This window comes from Nematostella vectensis, chromosome 8 (genome assembly GCF_932526225.1).
Source record: "Nematostella vectensis chromosome 8, jaNemVect1.1, whole genome shotgun sequence".
Taxonomy (NCBI): Eukaryota; Metazoa; Cnidaria; class Anthozoa; order Actiniaria; family Edwardsiidae; genus Nematostella; species Nematostella vectensis.
Genome location: NC_064041.1, coordinates 2363504 through 2381638, shown reverse-complemented (window position 1 = coordinate 2381638; position 18135 = coordinate 2363504). Strand labels below are relative to the sequence as shown.

At 38.6% G+C, this 18135-nt stretch overlaps 2 protein-coding genes across 6 annotated transcripts in view; one reads left to right on the top strand and one right to left on the bottom strand.

Annotated features, from left to right (window-relative positions):
- Positions 1-1061, top strand: part of LOC5516708 (collagen alpha-2(V) chain) — a 47110-nt gene extending 46049 nt beyond the window's left edge. For all 5 annotated transcript variants that reach the window (XM_048731231.1, XM_048731232.1, XM_048731234.1 and 2 more), the window contains one exon: positions 337-1061. In XM_048731231.1, coding sequence (XP_048587188.1) covers positions 337-486 — 150 coding nt within the window. In that variant the 3' untranslated portion in view covers positions 487-1061. The remainder of the gene's footprint in view (positions 1-336) is intronic.
- A 1890-nt stretch (positions 1062-2951) lies between these two features.
- The window catches only part of LOC5516737 (collagen alpha-1(I) chain), a 39866-nt gene continuing 24682 nt past the window's right edge, over positions 2952-18135 (bottom strand). Inside the window, exons 48-77 of the mRNA XM_048731237.1 lie at positions 17506-17559; positions 17308-17361; positions 16246-16299; positions 16056-16109; positions 15875-15928; positions 15527-15580; positions 15295-15348; positions 15051-15104; positions 14845-14898; positions 14023-14076; positions 13593-13646; positions 12589-12642; positions 12243-12296; positions 11770-11823; positions 11505-11558; positions 11065-11118; positions 10511-10582; positions 10390-10407; positions 10287-10304; positions 10162-10179; positions 9976-10011; positions 9131-9160; positions 8684-8713; positions 8556-8603; positions 6565-6651; positions 5669-5813; positions 5187-5293; positions 4187-4249; positions 3706-3864; positions 2952-3289 (exon numbers count right to left, since the gene is read on the bottom strand). Of these exons, the coding sequence (XP_048587194.1) occupies positions 3170-3289; positions 3706-3864; positions 4187-4249; positions 5187-5293; positions 5669-5813; positions 6565-6651; positions 8556-8603; positions 8684-8713; positions 9131-9160; positions 9976-10011; positions 10162-10179; positions 10287-10304; positions 10390-10407; positions 10511-10582; positions 11065-11118; positions 11505-11558; positions 11770-11823; positions 12243-12296; positions 12589-12642; positions 13593-13646; positions 14023-14076; positions 14845-14898; positions 15051-15104; positions 15295-15348; positions 15527-15580; positions 15875-15928; positions 16056-16109; positions 16246-16299; positions 17308-17361; positions 17506-17559 (1815 nt within the window). The 3' untranslated portion in view covers positions 2952-3169. The remainder of the gene's footprint in view (positions 3290-3705; positions 3865-4186; positions 4250-5186; positions 5294-5668; positions 5814-6564; positions 6652-8555; positions 8604-8683; positions 8714-9130; positions 9161-9975; positions 10012-10161; positions 10180-10286; positions 10305-10389; positions 10408-10510; positions 10583-11064; positions 11119-11504; positions 11559-11769; positions 11824-12242; positions 12297-12588; positions 12643-13592; positions 13647-14022; positions 14077-14844; positions 14899-15050; positions 15105-15294; positions 15349-15526; positions 15581-15874; positions 15929-16055; positions 16110-16245; positions 16300-17307; positions 17362-17505; positions 17560-18135) is intronic.

The following is an 18135-nucleotide window of genomic DNA, read 5'->3' as shown; positions in this document are numbered from 1 at the left end:
AGAGTATCTATTCTTGCCCAATTAAAATGGGGCAGGTTTCAAGAACCTCAAGTTTTCATACGCAGTTGTTTACTTTATTGTTAGTCAGGGGCGTAGCGTTAAGTATTTTTGACTGAATCGTGTTATGAATATCTCCTATGAACAAAAGCCAAAAGCATTTTCTTGTGCACAGTTCTTTCGTTCAAAATCAAAATAATCGGATACTATTTGGTGATTTCACCACGCCTTGTCGCGTCATATCTCTAGGCCCCTCGTGGATTTTGTGTATAGGAAGCTACGCCCCTGTAAGTAAACGATTATCCTTCTAAATAGTCCTACCTCTCCATGTCTCTACAGTACGACGATGGAAGATGGCGACGGACTGAGTTGTTGTTTGAAACGACCAAACTGCGCACTTTACCCATTGTGGACTTCACATACTATCACAGAAGTCTCACCACACCAGAAGAATTCGGCGTAAAAATAGAACCCGTGTGTTTCTTATGAGAGATCTATTAATGTTCTTTAAACCTTTAGCTAGGTTTAGAGCAGTATATAAGACTTTTATTTTACCCTTTTCGGGAAAACATATATACAACTCCTAGCCACCCCCCTTAAGATGAATTATATTTATTTAGTGAGACATTTGCATGAGGCCTTTAGAACAAGCCTTTTTAGCTGCTAAGTACTTACCCTCTGTAAACTTTTTGTTTTAACTTGGCAAAATAATTCTTACATTTCGCTGCAGTGTTTTACAATGCAGGTTTTCGGAACATTTTTTGCAAATAATTATGTCCTAGGCAAATCTTAGTGAAAATCATATATCATTTGCTTTGATCCATGTTCATTCCAATTTAGGCTACTTAGCCCAAGAAGAACTATCAGTGATTTCCTATTGGTCTTGGATGAGTCTCGCGTTTAAGACTACGGTCAGAGCATAATTTCTAACAATAATTTACCATTAGATTTACCAGTGGAGCTTTAAAATCCCATCAATTCTAGGTATCTGGCTGCGAGTGTTCATGTTTTGTACATGTAGGCAAGTGACACTATATCTACCAACAATAAATCTGAGGAACATATCTTAGTTTAAGCGTCATTTGTGACTTTTTTCATTGCATTGTATTTATCCAAATCAAGCCATATAAGTACAGTCGCATATTTACATTCGTATTTTTATAGAAAATGAAATTTATAATAAACAAAAGTGTACAGTAGAAGGCTTTCCCTGGTCCTTGAAGTTCAAGCCCTGCTCCATCTATCCATGTACAATCGTCATTTAAGCGAGATAGTAAACTGGGAATCAATCGTCATCTTGAATAAGGAGGCCTCTCGAACTTTATTTAACTCGTAATGGGGGACTTCAAAATACTACTAAGGACGTTGTATCCCGTGGTACCATTTCCAAGGACAGTGCATACACGCTCATGACGGCGTGAAGTAGTCCAGATCGGTCGTCTGTGAAGCGCTTGAAGAGACTTTGTAATAAGCGCTATAAAAAAACGATTTTTCTTATCATCATTAAATTGAATACAATGTAAATGAACAAGATCACCTCACCCCACTTCTTTAGCAGCTGGTATGGGCACAAAACCGCGCCTTTTTGGATTGTATTTGTTTCTATAATAATTTTTGCTAAATGAAAGATATTATGGAAAGGGATATTGCGAATTGTTCAGTTAACCCTATGGCATTTGGCGTAATTGACATGCTAATAAGACTGCTGAAATGCGTCACAAGCGCATTTTCACGTGCCGCTATTGAATTTACAATCTTGTTATTGTTTCCCCGCCCCTATTTCAAAGTTTAAGGGGGATTCATGTTTTTTTTTTCTTGATTGGCTTTCTTAAATGAGAAAATATTTTTTTAATGAATCACAACAGCTCTCCTAAATGCTGTCTTTTCTGAAACCAAATTGATTCCAAAATTGTTTGCACTGCTATTCTGGGTCTGTATGACCTGGAATTGATTTGAGGGGAGGCGTGTTGACTGGCCCTCTCCTCGTGATTTTTTTCCCGGAACTCTTAGAATGCTTTGCAATCCGTAATGGCATCTAAGATGGTTTCACAAGCATTCAAGGAGTGGACATTATGTTTTGGGGCCATGTAATGGACCGGGAGGATCAAAATAAAGATATCTATTTGTATTTTGAGCTGTGTTTGCTGATCTCTTTCCCTTGTGTGGTATTTTGAGCTTTTTGTTGAGAGGGTCAATTCTGCTGTTTTTCCGTGTTCAATTTGACATTTGCCAATGAATCTGAGCTATATTGTTTCCTTATCTAGTTTTGTTTTCTTTTTTTTTTTTTTTTTTTTGCATTTATTAATTTTGTTTGGTTGTGGGTACTTCCCAAGGCCGGTACAGGCCGGTTGAGGTGTCAATGGGTTAAGATCCCTAATGTTAATGTCAATAACGTTTCCATAAATCGAAACGATTTAGTCAAGCGCTAGAATTTAAAAATACTACGATCCAATAAACCTTTTTACGTTTCTAACCAATTTTTTTATATAAAAATTCCCTTGAAAGGGAGGCGTTGGAGTATTCCCAAGGAAGAAAAACAGGACTTTTCTGTCGAAGGTTTGAAAAGATACGGTATATGTATGAAACCAAAGCGCAAGGGGAGTTAATTTTGCTTCGGTAAATTTACGTTACCGAGGATTTGAGTTATTGGAAGTCGATTGTATATGGTGCATTAGATGATTTCTCAACGCATTTCCTAGCAACAATGGCGGATATAGCGGCGCTTTCTTTCCTTTCCCGCCAAGAAGTGGGCCATTTCTTATTGAAGGACCATCAAATACTATTCGTGATATAAAAACAGGCGGTAGTATTGGTTTTCAGGGGGGATGAACGACAAACAAATCTTTATCTTCTTAATGGAAAACCACAACATCATACCGAGTATTAAAGAGACAATTATATTGATGTATGCATACAATTTATGCTAATATACATAGCATACAACATTAGCCTTGTTAAGCAATGAAATGCTACGGACAGGCTCTTTATTATAATACGAATAGTTTACATTCACAAGACAAACTACCACCGCAATGTTCGCAGGTGTAGACTGTTCCATGGTCACGAGAAACTCCCTCTACACAGCGGAATTCAATTTAGTCGGCATTTTAATATGGTACATAATATCTAGGATTAAAATATCTATACGGCTTTAGTAAACAGGGCTACTTCTCTAATAAAAGCAAACAGGTCCGACATCAAACTGAAGTTCTTTGTGCGTCTTGGACATTGAGAAGTCTTTGATTGGGAGTAACTCCAGTTTATCTGCTGTGTGTGTGTTGCGGTATCCAACCTGGGAAATTAAGAGGCACATTGATATAAACAGTATAACATAAACAGTCCCAAAGACTTGGTACACTTTGGAAAGATAGACGTGAGGGATTGAGTTTGGCTGATTGAATTCGTTAAACTTTTTTTTTTGTATGTTTGATTTTATTGTGCGACGCGCGCTACCGTGGCCAAGTTTTAAAATAAGCATGCGCGAAACAACTAGGAGAAATTTGTCGTCGCTGAATGGCTATTGAAGTCCGCGTCAATCAGGATCAAGCACGTTTCTCGCGTGCTTATTGACTTACTTCTGAAAAGTGCCTCGGTAGCGCGCGTCGTATTGTAAAAATTGATAGGTTTTCGGTTTAAAGAAGGACAAAAGGCCAACCCCTCTGGCTAGTTTTGCGGTGCTGAGAAAAAACGTATTATATCCTGTCTTACCTGGCACTCTTTGTGATCACTAGGGAACTCCTTATAGTTTGTGCCAAAAAGATGAAGAGACGGTTTGGTTTGTGGACAATCATGTGTGAAGATTTGTGAAGCTGATCGGCTGAGAATTCTTAAGAATTTCAATTGGACAGGATTCGCTTCGTAAACAAACTGAAATAAAAATATATATATTATTTGCCATGGGAGTAAAAAAAAGACATGCATTTGTGAAGAGTTAGCATATATAACTTAAATAAAATGTGTATATTTAGTTTGCATATTTTTGGGGGCTTCAATATAAGGTAGATAACCAAAGTCAGACCTAGTTTATCCAGAAATCTGTAGTAAACGGCAATGTAAAAATGTGCAATTCTGATTGGCAGAATGGTGCTACTAAGCGACTATCGTATAAAACATTCGTGGGGCTGGATATATGAAGAATGACATTTTTTATTGTTTGCTCCACTTAATAAAATACCAAAGTACCAAATACCTTGAATCCAGTTTCTATGGCAGAGAATAGTTCTTTTCCACTGGACGTCTTCGCCCATTTACCCTAATAACAAACATCAAATGCGTTATTTTACTATTCCATTTGACTATTGCTGTCATTAGTGAAATTCAATTCGGATTTGTTGCTGTGAGTTTTATTTGCGCTTCTAGATAGTTATCCTTTTTTCCAACCGACCAACCATTTGCAAGGATTCACCCTCACGAAACATGATTTTTTCCAAACAAGTACGAGTAGCTGCAGTCAATACTCGCATTTGGGACAACCCGCTATTACGGACACCTCGATATTACAGGACGAAATGCCAACCGGAATAATTTACAGTATACACTGCCTAAACCTGAGATGATGTGTAAAAATCATCAAATATTCAGCGATATTCCGTTCACTTCTGTTCCGGTTTGATCAGCTTTAAAAACGGTTAAACTGGGTCAAACAAGGATGGAGCGGATGGGTTTGAAATGGCGTGAGCGCTTGTAACTACGGTGGCCCAGAAAGCTCAGCATACATTCCGCAACACAAGAACAAATTCCACTTGGCTAGCTGCCCTTTTAAAATTGGCTTTGTGCAACGTTTCTTAAATGCTTTCTTAGTGAAAGAAATAAAATGAGTATATATTGATTGTGCTTAATTCAACAAATAAATCCCAGTCAAACTGGTTCGAGTTGTTGACCAATCGAAGCACGCGTAACAAATGCCACACATAAACTTTGTTGTAATGAGAATTAATCGTTCGATTTAAAAACAACTTGGCGTTGGACATTTTAGTGCTCAAAAACGCTAGAACACTTCTTCGGGTATTTTCATTTTGAGTCGTCCTATCGGGCTCGCCTAAATGTGACAACGTTCTTTTAATAGGAGTTAACCGTTTTTTAGACAAGGGGAGATGCACTTTGTGCTCCCCACTCCATTCAGTCCGTCATACAGCTAAATTACGTGTGACAGTTGTCATTTTTTGCGCTAATAACGTTTATGGAAATACCGATTTTTTGACGGGGAAGATGCACGTCTGCCCTCCAGCAGTGAAGTTGCAGAATGCTGGGAAGGCGTCTTCAATGACGCCTTGGTTTGGATCAAGCCAGTACTTTCCTAAAATGAATATTCAAATACTGTAAGAAGGACATGATTACATCTAAAGTTTCGACAGGCTGACTTGTTTGTACCTATTGCATATTTGTTTTACTTGTATTACTTGTTTTATTAGGTTTGGCAAAGAGTTCCTAGAAGCTAGGCAATTTATCATGTGACAAAGCGACGGTTAGGACAGTGTGACGAAATCAAAATGATTTCGCTTTTGGTGCTAAACGTTTAACAAATTCTTTAAAAAAATACTTAGATTTTATACTCAGGCAGAGAAAACATTAGCTAAACCTTTACTTTCAAAAAAGTAAAGTCGCCGTCGGCAGATATTGATTCTTCGTCCAAGTATAAAATAATTAGTTGACCTTTTCTCAGGGTACGTACCGTCAGGCAGGTGCTTTCGGAGCGTCATCAACTCACGACACGTGCGGGCTGGACTGTCTTTTTTTCCTTCCGGAAGGACAATCTTGTCGAAAAGTACGCTGGCTTCTATGATGGCTTCCTTATACTGTTCTTCGGATTGGACGGCCTGAGCACAAGAAAATATAATAATTATAGACTATTCAGCTTGTAGAAGCGAAGGCTGGATTACCGATCGTGTTTAAATCACCCCTAAGTGTTTTTTTTTCCGGAGAGGACTTGGGCTTGGTCTTGGACTATTCTGATGACCATAAATGATCTAATAAACGCCCCTATCTAATGAACGTCCACCCTTACTCTCCTTCCCAGCTTAAAACAAACGACATAGGAATATCGGTATAAAAATCAAATTTCATTAATTCGAGTTTTCTACCGGGTAAGATTTGCTTAAAGTCAAGAAACGCTGGTTACGCAGGCTTTAATTCAACGAGATCCTGACTGAGACTAGAACCCCACTTGTTATATTGTTATTGTTTGAAAAGAACGCCCCTCTCTAATAAAGGCCTCCTATCTATTGAACGCCCCCCTCGGACCATCGAAATTTAATTAGAACATTTATGGTAAATGTTTTATATAGCATGCTTCTACACAGTGGCAGCAAATATAAAATAAATGCATAAATAAATAGAACAAAGGATTGCAGACATTCAAATTGATATCTGCATAAAAAAACTGTTGAAGTGTTTCAATGAAGACGTCATCTTAATTTTTGTTTTAGTCTCTGTACGTCTGTTTGTGTGTGTTTCTGATTTTCAAATAAATTCCAGTTTTTAGTAACCAATGTTTTCACGCATCGGCGATTAACAGCCCCTTATAAAGGCCCTAAAAGTAAGATGGTTGAACAGATAAAGATTGCGCACCTCCATCTCAATAGACCTCTTTCTTCTTCCGTTGCCTTTTGTGGATGACCCAGATGAGCCAGAGGAGCCAGCGGAGCCAAGACTGCCCTGCAGCAGCAACAGTGAATCGTCAATATTGCTATACAGATTATACAATAAAAGTTTCTTTGGGCTGAAAGAAACTGGGCCGAGGGAAACTGTGCCTGAATTCTGTGCCTGAAAGATCTCCAAACAATACAATTGGAAGGCCAATAACCTTGCCATTATAGTTGCGAAGAATGTCACTTTTGAATTGGCGATTCAGCAGCTTTGACTGAGTTAGTATAAATTTTTTGTAAGCTTAATATATAAAAAAATAAAATATAAAAGAGTAAAATATATTCGCACGATTTATCAGTTAAGGTAATTCCCTTGAATTCCACTGCGCACCCCTTCTGCGCATCGTGGCGCGCTCTGTTTGTTCGAATTTTTCCGGTATTAAGTCTTTCATTGCCATAACGCCCTGAGACGCCTGTAAAATATAGGCCCAACTCCAAAACGTCAAAAATGCAAACTAAACATCACCAGACCCGGATACTCATAGATTCATCCAAGGCATAGACGACCTTCAAAAGTGCATCTAAGCAATGTAATAGAATTGACTCTTTTGTAAAAAAATCAACCTTACTTTCTGACCAATTCGTAAACAAATGCTTAAACTTAGAAACATTTCTTACCAAAAAAACCCACAAAATTCCGAACTACAAATAGAGACAAGCAAACACAGATCAAGTCACCAAAAGATACCTTTATTGCGCTCCGTCAGGTCCCATTTTACGGCAATCAGTCACAATAATCAATGCTAGAACCTCCATTAGAAGCGAGTCACCATGTTTAGCCTATTTTGCATGCCTGCACTGCATCATGGAAGTCTTGGAAACACCTTGACAGACAGGCAAGCAATCTCCTCCCCCAGAATCATAACAGTTTTTTTTATATTTTGCCCCGAAGCCAAACAAAACATTTCCAGGTACAAGGAACTCAGAATAAGCCTCAAAACAATTTTTGAATAAGGTTGGGTAGCAAAGATGGCCCACATTGGAGAGTATGAGGCCATTGACCAGAAAATTCCTTTCTCACTTGGTGAAGCTCAGACAAGGAATAATCCCATTGAATCAACCTCAGCGTGCAAACATCCATAAGCACAGCATTAATTATGCCCAAACAGACTTTATGATGTCCTAAGGCACTCTCCAGATGTGAAAAAGCTGTAATTTTTAAGCAAATTACAAGCAAACTGTTGTAAGCAACAGGCTGTAGCAGTGCCGTCGCTAGAAAAAAAAGGTGCCGCAGTGCACTGTTGGAAACTTCAAGGCATACCGTCTTGGGTCAGCGGTAGCTTAGCTTAACTGGTAGTGTTGGACTTGAAATAGGGGGGGAGGTTTCTGTTTTCAGTCTGTTTTTCTTACAATGGTGCTCAAAAGTACCCAGGAGTGAAAGGGTTAAGTGCGCGCGCGCCACAGTTGTACAAGAAAACACAGCAAAAGGCGCGCGTTTTTTACTTAAAATCGCTTTGACAGAAAAACGAAGTCGGTTACCCCCATTTTTTATTTGCTCAAATAGTTAAATATATACGAGAAATGATATATTGAAAGAAGAAAAAAGTTGGGTTGTAGAAGTTTTGTTATTTCTCTTAAAAGCCGTAAAAATACTTCAAAATGGCGCTTTTTACCGTATGAATAATGGCGAAAACAATGTCTTTTAGTGAGATCAGTAAAAACGCGTCAACTCTACGCCCCTCTGTTGTGAAAACGAGGTCGGTACCCGCAGTTTTTTATGACATTTTTTGAAAGCCCTTAACTTCAATATTGTTTATGCCAAGTTTTAAAAAATTCTGGGTTGTAGAACTATTTCAAGGGAATTACCTTAAAGCATCGAGACCCGATAATATTGGCAAGTGCTGTTTTTAAAACGCGCTGACAATGGGTTTTAAAAGATAAGTGTATATATATTAGAACTGTCGGAGAACTTACTGCCATTTCACCTCCATGACTAGCACCGCCAAAACCTCCATCTCCCAACTGCATAGTTAACAACAGTGTTTTAGTAACATTATAAAATCTTAAATATTTCCTTGGTTCATTAATAATCTGTTACTTACATTACTGCCTCCATTTTGGCTTGCGCCACCCTGGAAAAGTAAAAAAAAAATATCAATGTCTTGGATTTTTTTAATGGCAAAATATCTCTGTTTACTTCATCCAAGTGTAATTAATAGAAAGGAATCATTTTTTTGTGAATTAGATTCCGATTATGAATTAGATTCCGGAAGTTCTTGTTGGCTCTATTCAAGTTCAAGGTTTCAGTGAACGTACAGCATGTACCGAAAGATTTTCAATACATTTCCATTAGTTAACGCGAGTTAACAATCAAACCACAAAATTGTATTTATCTAAAAGTTGAAAGGTCATTTAATAAGCCTTGAAAGTTTTTATTGTTTATTCGGTTGGATATGGACTATTTTCGAGCTTTCCCTAATAACAATATAATCACTCTTCCACTTGCAAGTGGCCTGTTAATTCTTTTAATTCATTTGAATAATACTCACCAAGCTTGCTCCACTAAATAGACTATCGGCCTGTAAAAAACAGAAATGTATCAGACTTGACAATCTTTTAGAAGTTAAAACTCCTATACCATAGTTCAAGAAAGAGGCACTTTATCAAATTTCAAACCAGTTCGACCCAGATCAAATAGAGAAATCAATACAGTCACTCCTCTTCCTACACTCCTCCTACACTCCTACACTCAAACTCTTACACACTTTTAAATATTCTTCACCCGTTATCTTGCTTCAGTCCATAAGATCCTATTGTAATCCTATTTCTTCCCAAACCAAACCAGTTTTTAGTATTGTTCCCTACAATACCCAAACCATCCTTCTTTTCCTTACCCACCCATTCTATCACATTAATCTAGTACAATAAGTATGGACTTCAAGACTGGAAAATTACGAATGCCTCCACTGCTTGGTTAGAAGAACCACAGCTTTTATTTGTTTATAACATTCCATTGAGGCCCCCGTTGTTTAAAAAATATATACGAAAATAACAACATTGTCAAGTCAAACCTCGTTCTATTTTCATTCTTCTTATAGTTACTTCATCGAAATATGTGTATATTTTACATCTAATCACAATTCGCCTTTCCCTGCTGCAGAGGCCTTTTTTTTGTACTTTGCAAAATACAAATATAACAGGCCTCTGTTAGCAATAAAAGGTCTCCTCGCCTCATCATTCCACTGGACCTAACTATTAATCCATGCACGCCTTCTGTGCCTTGGAAAACTTAGCCTTTTGATTCTAAGATTCTAACTAGCCTCTGTACTCAATCAAAAATTAGCTTTAACGTCTTTATAATTGTATTCCCCGATATTATCTTGGTTTTACTTACTGCCGGGCCAGGAGGACCAGGGGGTCCAGGCAATCCCTAGAAATCACAATAAAGCATAAGTTAGATGTCTAGATGATAATTGGTGCGATAAGGAATTACTGTAGTGTACAATTTATACGCAAAATTGTATCAAAATAATACTCGTTATAATCGTTTTGACGATCTTTTTGGTAACGGTATGCTTACCATCGGTCCACGTCTGCCCTAAAAATTGAAATAAAAAAATGTATTAGAAGAAAGAAAAGTACCTTATTACGTTCAACAATAATAAGATAAATTCCAAAAAAAAGAAATAAATTAGTTCGTCACACCTTTGGGCCAAACTCTCCCTACAAAGCAAAAGGAAAAATCGTTAAAACATGTGTTAAGTTAAATTAATCAATTCCTAAAAACAGACGCTGTAAATTAACTTACGACGCTGCCCTTGATACCCTGAAATAGACAAAGAAGATGTATGTTAGATGCATGTCATGTTATATTATGTCGATATTTATATTGTTTTATTTTTTTGCGAGGAGGTTAGGGGGTTGCTTACCAAGCCACCAAATTTTCCCTGGGGGCCTTGCTCGCCGGGTAGACCTGGGGGACCCGGTTCACCCTTGAAACCCTGTAAACAAGAGAGAAGGAAATTGCATAACTATACTACATACAGAGTAAATGGGAAACTTTTTCCATAGCCACATTGCCAGAAAATATACCTCTAACGCCCGTGTCATACGTCACGCTTTCGCCGTGCCGAATCTAGTTGTTGGATTAAAGGGGTACATAAACAGCTTAACGTCTGTATAAATTACATCACGTCAGAATGAAGGTCGGCACCACGCTGAGAAGGGCCGCGCCAGTTGTGTTTTGATATTAGCAACAGAAACTCCGCATCAAGTCAACTTTGACTACTCGGAAGCTATTAAACGCTTCTTATAAAGTGCGACTTCTGAATCAACTTCGAACCTGAATGTATTAATGACACAAATGGTAGATTCTGCACGGCAGGAGCCCCAAGCGTGGAGCCTAGTTTTGACACACGGGTAGTCAATTACATGTTTATGACAAGCGCTATATATGGACAGACATTTTCACTACTCATTTTACCCGAGGGCCTTTGAGACCTCTTTTGCCACGGCCACCTTCCTCTCCTTGATCACCCTATCAATAGATAAATATACTATAGCAATGATCACCTTAACAAACAATATATACTATAACAATGATCACCCTAACAATAGATATATACTGTAACAATGATCAACCAAACAGTTTGTATTTGTATAAGAAAAAAGAAACCAATCTGAGTGTGCGAAGGGTTGGTGTTATGGAGGGTTTGTATTATGGAGTGTTGGTGTTATTGCAAGACAACTGCTACTGTAATCCTGTGAATGTTTGCGAGCCATAATGTTCGCGCGTGTTTATCATCGCTTTCTGGTACTTTCTCTTTCACATGCTTGGATTAATTTATGTTTTTTTTTCAACCAACTCTTTATGAAGAAGTATAAAATGGGGCTTTGGCTATGATACAGTTCGCATCGACTTACCTTCCTTCCTTGAGGCCCAGATGGTCCAACTTTTCCGAGTTCTCCACGATATCCCTAACAATAAATGATAGGGTCTTAAAAATGCGTACAAACTTTGAGCGACTGGAGAAACTCTGCACAAAAATGCACAAATTGTCGAGTTATTATTCCTCAGTACAGCCTTATATCTCCCTTTAAATGGGGGAAGAGTGGATAAAACGTGGCCTACGGAAAACTCAAGAGACAGCCTAAAAAAGTAAAAGTAAAAATCCTTCCGAAGTCATACCTTTTCTCCCTTGACACCTCCGCCGCCACGAGCACCCTTGACGCCTTGCTCTCCCTGTCAAATACAAAGTATTATAAGCAAACCTTTAAAGGCAAACTTGACGACTTGCTCTCCCTGTTAAACACGAAGCAATTTAAGGAAAACACTAAGAGCATTAATGTCAAGTCCTATGATCATGGGATATGGATTTGCTTCAAATTTGCTTTAGCGCACTAACGTTATACATTTTTGCTCTTGACCCCCCTCTGGTCGCAGTAATTCATATTTAAAAGTAAGGTCTCTGTGTTTGCTTAAAACATGGCTATTGTTTTCAAATTAAAAGTTAAATACCGAACGATTAAATTAACAGGGTCAGCAGAGTTAAAAGGAAAACTGATTATGACGGTGTTGAACTTTTATGAAAAGAACCTGCTAAAAAAAATTTCTGTCACAAAGAAGACAGTTTTCTTTAGAATCATATCGTAACAACTTACCTCCTTTCCAACCTCTCCCGTGATTCCAGTAGCTCCCTGATCTCCAGTCTCTCCCTAGTAAAGATCAGTCACAAGTGAGATCGTTAGAAAAGGAATGCACTTATTTACTTTTAGTTGCATTCTAATTTTGCTTTGCTATGTGCTGCATCAGTACACGCCTACATACAATCAATGCAAACCAAAGTGTATTTCGGATGATTTGTGAAAACCAGCCATTTTGGAATAAAGCACGTTGTAATGTACCGTAAAATGACAAGGTAAGCTTAACGTAGAGGGATAATATTTATTGCGCAAAGAGATATTATTTATTGCAAATTCATTCCAAATAGTAACCATCAGTACTAGCCTTCATTCCACCTCTTCCAGTTGTTCCCTTTTCTCCACGAGCACCGGCCACGCCCTAATGAAATAAAAAAGAGACACATGTTTCTATTTTCATAGACAGCATCTTGTCTTTCTTGCGTAGCATAAACACGTTGGGAAAAACAAAACTGTCCACACACAGTGTAACCCCGCTAATAAGGACATCGTTGCTAACCAAAAACTATATTTATCAAGTGGAACCCCGCTAATAAGGACATCGTTGCTAACCAAAAACTGTATTTATCAAGTGGAACCCCGCTAATAAGGACATCGTTGCTTACCAAAAACTGTCCACACACAGTGTAACCCCGCTAATAAGGACATCGTTGCTAACCAAAAACTGTATTTATCAAGTGGAACCCCATTGTTTGGACCCATAAAACTGTATTCATACAGTGAAACCCCGTTAATAAGGACACCATTGGGACCCATAAAACTGTATTCATACAGTGAAACCCGTTTATCTAAGAAAATGTTCTCATACAATAAAACCCAGTTAGGATGAAAAAACCGGTCATTAGGGGGTATCCTTATCAAGCGGGTTCAAATAACTGTCCTTCAAAACGTGGTGCTTTATGAACGATTGAAATACAGACCCGTACCCAGGATTTTTCTTGGGGGGGGTTCGAAATCCGAAAAAGTGGACCTTTTTTTCCAGGAGGGGAGAGGGAGGGAGGGAGTTCTCTGATAAAAATCTAACCACCTCCTAAAGAACAAAAAGGGATTTTTAATGCCTTTGCAGTATCTTCACGGGACGTTTATTATCGGATTTGGCTCCAGAGTGATCTAGCTTACCAGAGTGATCTAGCTTATGATTTTTTAGTTTGTCTACAAATAGCACGTCTATTGAGAACCAAAAGTGGACTTTCAGCCGTTGTGTGTGTGTGGGGGGGGAGGATAGGTGCGTTTGCACCCCTGCCCCCCCCCTGGGTACGGGCCTGAAATGAGAGCGGGGTCCCACTGAGTAATCATATGGATAAGTTTTACCATTGCACCGGTGGCTCCAACGTTTCCAGGGGCTCCTCTATTGCCGCTCTCACCCTAGAAATACAAAGAGAAACGGCAGTCATTGTATTAAATCCAAAAAGAAAAACGTCATTATTCTAAAAATTCTTCATGATGATAATAATTTTCCTAGAATATCATCTCACTTTCTCTCCCTTGAGCCTAGAATATTATCTTACCTTCTCTTCCTTAAGCTCTAGAATATCATATCACCTTCTCTCCCTTGAGCTCTAGAATATCATCTCACCGTCTCTTCCATGATCCTAGAATATCATCTCACCTTCTCTCCCTTGAGCTTTAGAATATCATCTCACCTTCTCTCCCTTGAGCCTAGAATATCGTCTCACCTCTCCCTTGAGCCCTAGAATATCATTTCACTTTCTCTCCCTTGAGCCCTAGAATATCGTCTCACCTTCTCTCCCTTGAGCCCAGGTTGTCCAGTAACCCCACGACGTCCGGCCACACCCTGTAGACAAAAGAGAGCCGGGATAGGTGATAAGCCAGTTACCACTTTTCTTTGAGTTAAATACTTAAATACTTTAAATACTAACAATATAACAAGACTTGGCTACGTTTCACCGAACCTGCCATATTTCGAGTAGCCATATTACCGATATTTAAATTAACGTTTGACCGTATAAGTGTGTATAATGTATCATGTTTCGAATTACACGTTTAATAATTTGGGTCACGTTTTGCACTTAGATAATGTAATAAAGGGTATAAAGGACATATAAGGTAATTGGCATTGACATTATACGACTTCACATAGTAAGTCTCATTGGTGCGTCTTCGACTATCCTCATCTTTCCTTTCTCCTGTAATGCCGGGTTGTTGAGTAAACCGTCGCCCACGGAAAACTCATGACACCACCCCTTTAATTGATAGCTTACCTCTCTCCTCAAATGGTGTTTTATTGAGTAAACCTTGGCCCACCAAAAACTCATGACACCACCCATTTAATTGATAGCTTACCTCTCTCCTCAAATGGTGGATTATTGAGTAAACCTTGGCCCACCAAAAACTCATGACACCAACCCTTTAATTTAAAGCTTTGGTCTCTCCTCAAATGGTGTGTTATTGAGTAAACCTTAGCCCACCAAAAACTCATGCAACCACCCCTTTAATTGATAGCTCTCGTTTCTCCTCTAATAGCGGATTGTTGAGAAGTCCTTGGCCCACAAAAAAACTCATGGCGCAGCCCCTCAAAGTGACGTTACGTTTAATGGCTGACCTGATCTCCCGTTCGTCCGGCTCTGCCTAGTTCTCCCTTGTTACCAGTTGGTCCCTGACATGTGAAAATAGAATGCATTATAATTGGAACTCGCTTTGCGCAGGGAGATGCGGTTAAATGAGAAATGGGACCAAAATCCCTCTTGGTTGTACAAAATAGCTTGATTCATGATTGGAATATCCAATACCGTATCGTAAGATACATACTCGCGGGCCCAAGGCTCCAGGTTCACCGTCACGTCCATCCTTGCCTCTGTCGCCCTGCGAAATCAATGATAGTATTAAGTGTTAGGTATTAGAGGTACTTCTCAAAAACACTTTTTAAGTCTTCAGCATCTTTCTCTTAAAATAAGGTCAATCAAAATGTTCACTACCGGCACGTCTCTGGTGTCCTGGGATTGTCGTGTTGTAAGAATTAATAAATTCAGGTAAATACCCATTTCGTACGTACCCTGAGACCAACTTTACCAACTCCGCCAGGGTGACCTCGAGGGCCGGGTAATCCCTGCAAAAGCAAAGATAAGACTCAGGAATCGGGCGGTATTCTTCGTCGAGCACAACAGGCTCATGGAAGAGTTAACACGATTTCTAAAGGCTGCCTACATCTTCCTGATAAGGGCCGTGAACCCTCACGTGGTCATAATAATAATAATTTTCATCCAAATAAATACAATATCTCTTACCGCCTCTCCACGGGTGCCTGGTGGTCCGGGTGGTCCAGCCTCTCCATTGGGACCCTAAAACCAACACTAGCGTTATTCGACCAGTTCTTATCCCACGGGTATTTCTACTAGTACCCCGATGCCAAGCTAGTTCTTCATTCATTTTTATTTATACTTTTCAATTTTCAAACACCCAAATAGTGTTGTTCGTTTACCAGAGTATAGATATGGTTCACCAAAAAACGGTTGTCGACTCCTGCTTTCGTTTCTTAAATGACTCCTTCAGGAGTCTGCCCTGGATTGTCTGAATGTTTTTTTTTTTTGGCTGCTGAAGTCACTAAATACCAGAAAGGTAATGAAATCCTTCACCTGAGGCCCAGGCTGTCCTTTGCCGCCATTGGTGCCCGGTACGCCATCTTTGCCCTGAATGCAAATAAAAACTTGTTATATATCGCGCGGGAGATATTCACGAAAAAATCGTAACAGCTTAAGGTATAGTTTTTAAACCAAAAAAGTGTCCAGCAAAACATTTTGAAAACCCCAAACTCACAGGAGTGCCGTCTTGTCCGTTGTTGCCCACTTGCCCAGCAGGCCCAACGTTGCCCTAGAAACAACATGAGAGAAAATCGCCGATGAATAACACGCAGTGGAATGCCACTTTTTGTAACTTGAAAGATCAAACATAACAAATATAATCAACCAAAGCGAAGAATAGCTGGAATACTGCATCGCTTCATTACCTTTGGACCATTTGGGCCAGGTGGACCAGCCTCGCCCTTAGTTCCTCGAGAGCCCTGAAAGTTAAAAAAACACAAGTTATGAACTGTCAATGAGATTTTTTATACAAAATATTTATATAATTCATATACTGCTATGCTGAAAACATTTTAAAAGTTTCGATGTTTTCTTGAAACATAATGCCTGCATTTAGCTGTGTTTTATTTATAGCGTGTCAAGTAAACCCGTGAACAGCCACAAATAAGTATGGATTAATTGTCTTCTGACGAATCAAAGCCAGAGTTTAGACAGAGACTTGTTTATATTTTACAGTTTCAATTTGGCTCGTAATTGGTCGGCGCAACAGTTCCATATATATATATATAAAATGATGGTTGAAGGCTTTCATAGAAAGTGCTCAATACTCGAAAGTAGAGCGGTGTTGTATAGTGTTGGTTTGAGAAAAATACAAACTACATAGGTTTCCCTACAGGCCTGTTTCGTGGTTGCCCACTCATCAGGGGAAATCCCCTGATTTATATATATATATATATATATATATATATATATATGTGTGTGTGTGTGTGTGTGTGTGTGCCGGTAGCTCATTATTTTACTAGTCTTATACAAACATCATTTTAACATGGAAGTTTCTCAAAATTTTGAATAATAAACTTTTATGAGTGTTTTAAGTCGGTAGAATATTGATACAGTAAACACTCGGGTAAATGAACCTAGACTTTTCAAGATCAAGATGGATAGGTTCTTATGAATCGGTGTAAAAAATCAGGCTGTTTAGGTTCTTTTAAAACTTGTTCTTTTCATTTTCACGATAACAACAACAGTTAATGTTGAGCACAACAAATGAATCAATGTTGTATTTAACTACAGTATGCAATGCAACAAAAATTGAATGAAAAGTATATTTTCTCTCTAGTTTTTTCTCACAACCGCAAATCAGAATTTTGACAACATCTTTCAAATAAGAACCTATTCTTCCCCACCAGGCTGTAGGTTCTTAATCTCTAAGTTCTTATATTGTTTGCGGGTGTTTACTGTTATCAGTGTCAGCTTTCTTAACGTACTCGAGGGCCAGGGAGACCATTAGCGCCGCGGCCACCGCTAGGTCCAGGGGCTCCCTGTGGAAAATGTAAAACACGTTTACCAATTTAAACAATAATATTAAGGATGTCGTGGATACTACTGTGTAATAACCTTAGAAGCAGATTAAAACCATCTTTACAACATTACGTAACATCCCGTTATATAATAATTGTTCTTACCGCTCCCCCCTGGGGTCCGTTGTCTCCCTTCATGCCGACAGGTCCTTGAGGTCCCTGAAATGAGTTCATATGAGTATATAAGATCAAAGGCCATAGGGCGGGATCATTTCTCCTCTCTCATTGCCCTTCTTTTTAGAGATCCTGGATACAAGCCTGATCATACACCATACTTCCAAAAAATATCATTTATAACATACTTAGACAAATCAATCGATTGTCAAACTCGGTAAAAAATAGCTTTTAATGCATGGTAACAAAATATCAATTCGAGCGTCGTTGTCAATGTATGCCAAACAAGCTTAAGTGGAATTAAAAAATAGAAATAGAAATTTAATTGATTGTAGGCGGTAAATAAAATAAAGATCAGGGCCTGTTAAATCAATGGCTGTGGTTAAACCTTACAAATGAATTTTCAGGGAGTGCGTGACAAATTGCGTTACCTGTTCTCCTTGACTGACTACAAGCCTAATCATACACCATACTTCCAAAAAATATTCTTTATAACATACTTAGACAAATCAATCGATTGTCAAACTCGGTAAAAAATAGCTTTTAATGCATGGTAACAAAATATCAATTCGAGCATCTTTGTCAATGTATGCCAAACAAGCTTGAGTGGAATTAAAAAAT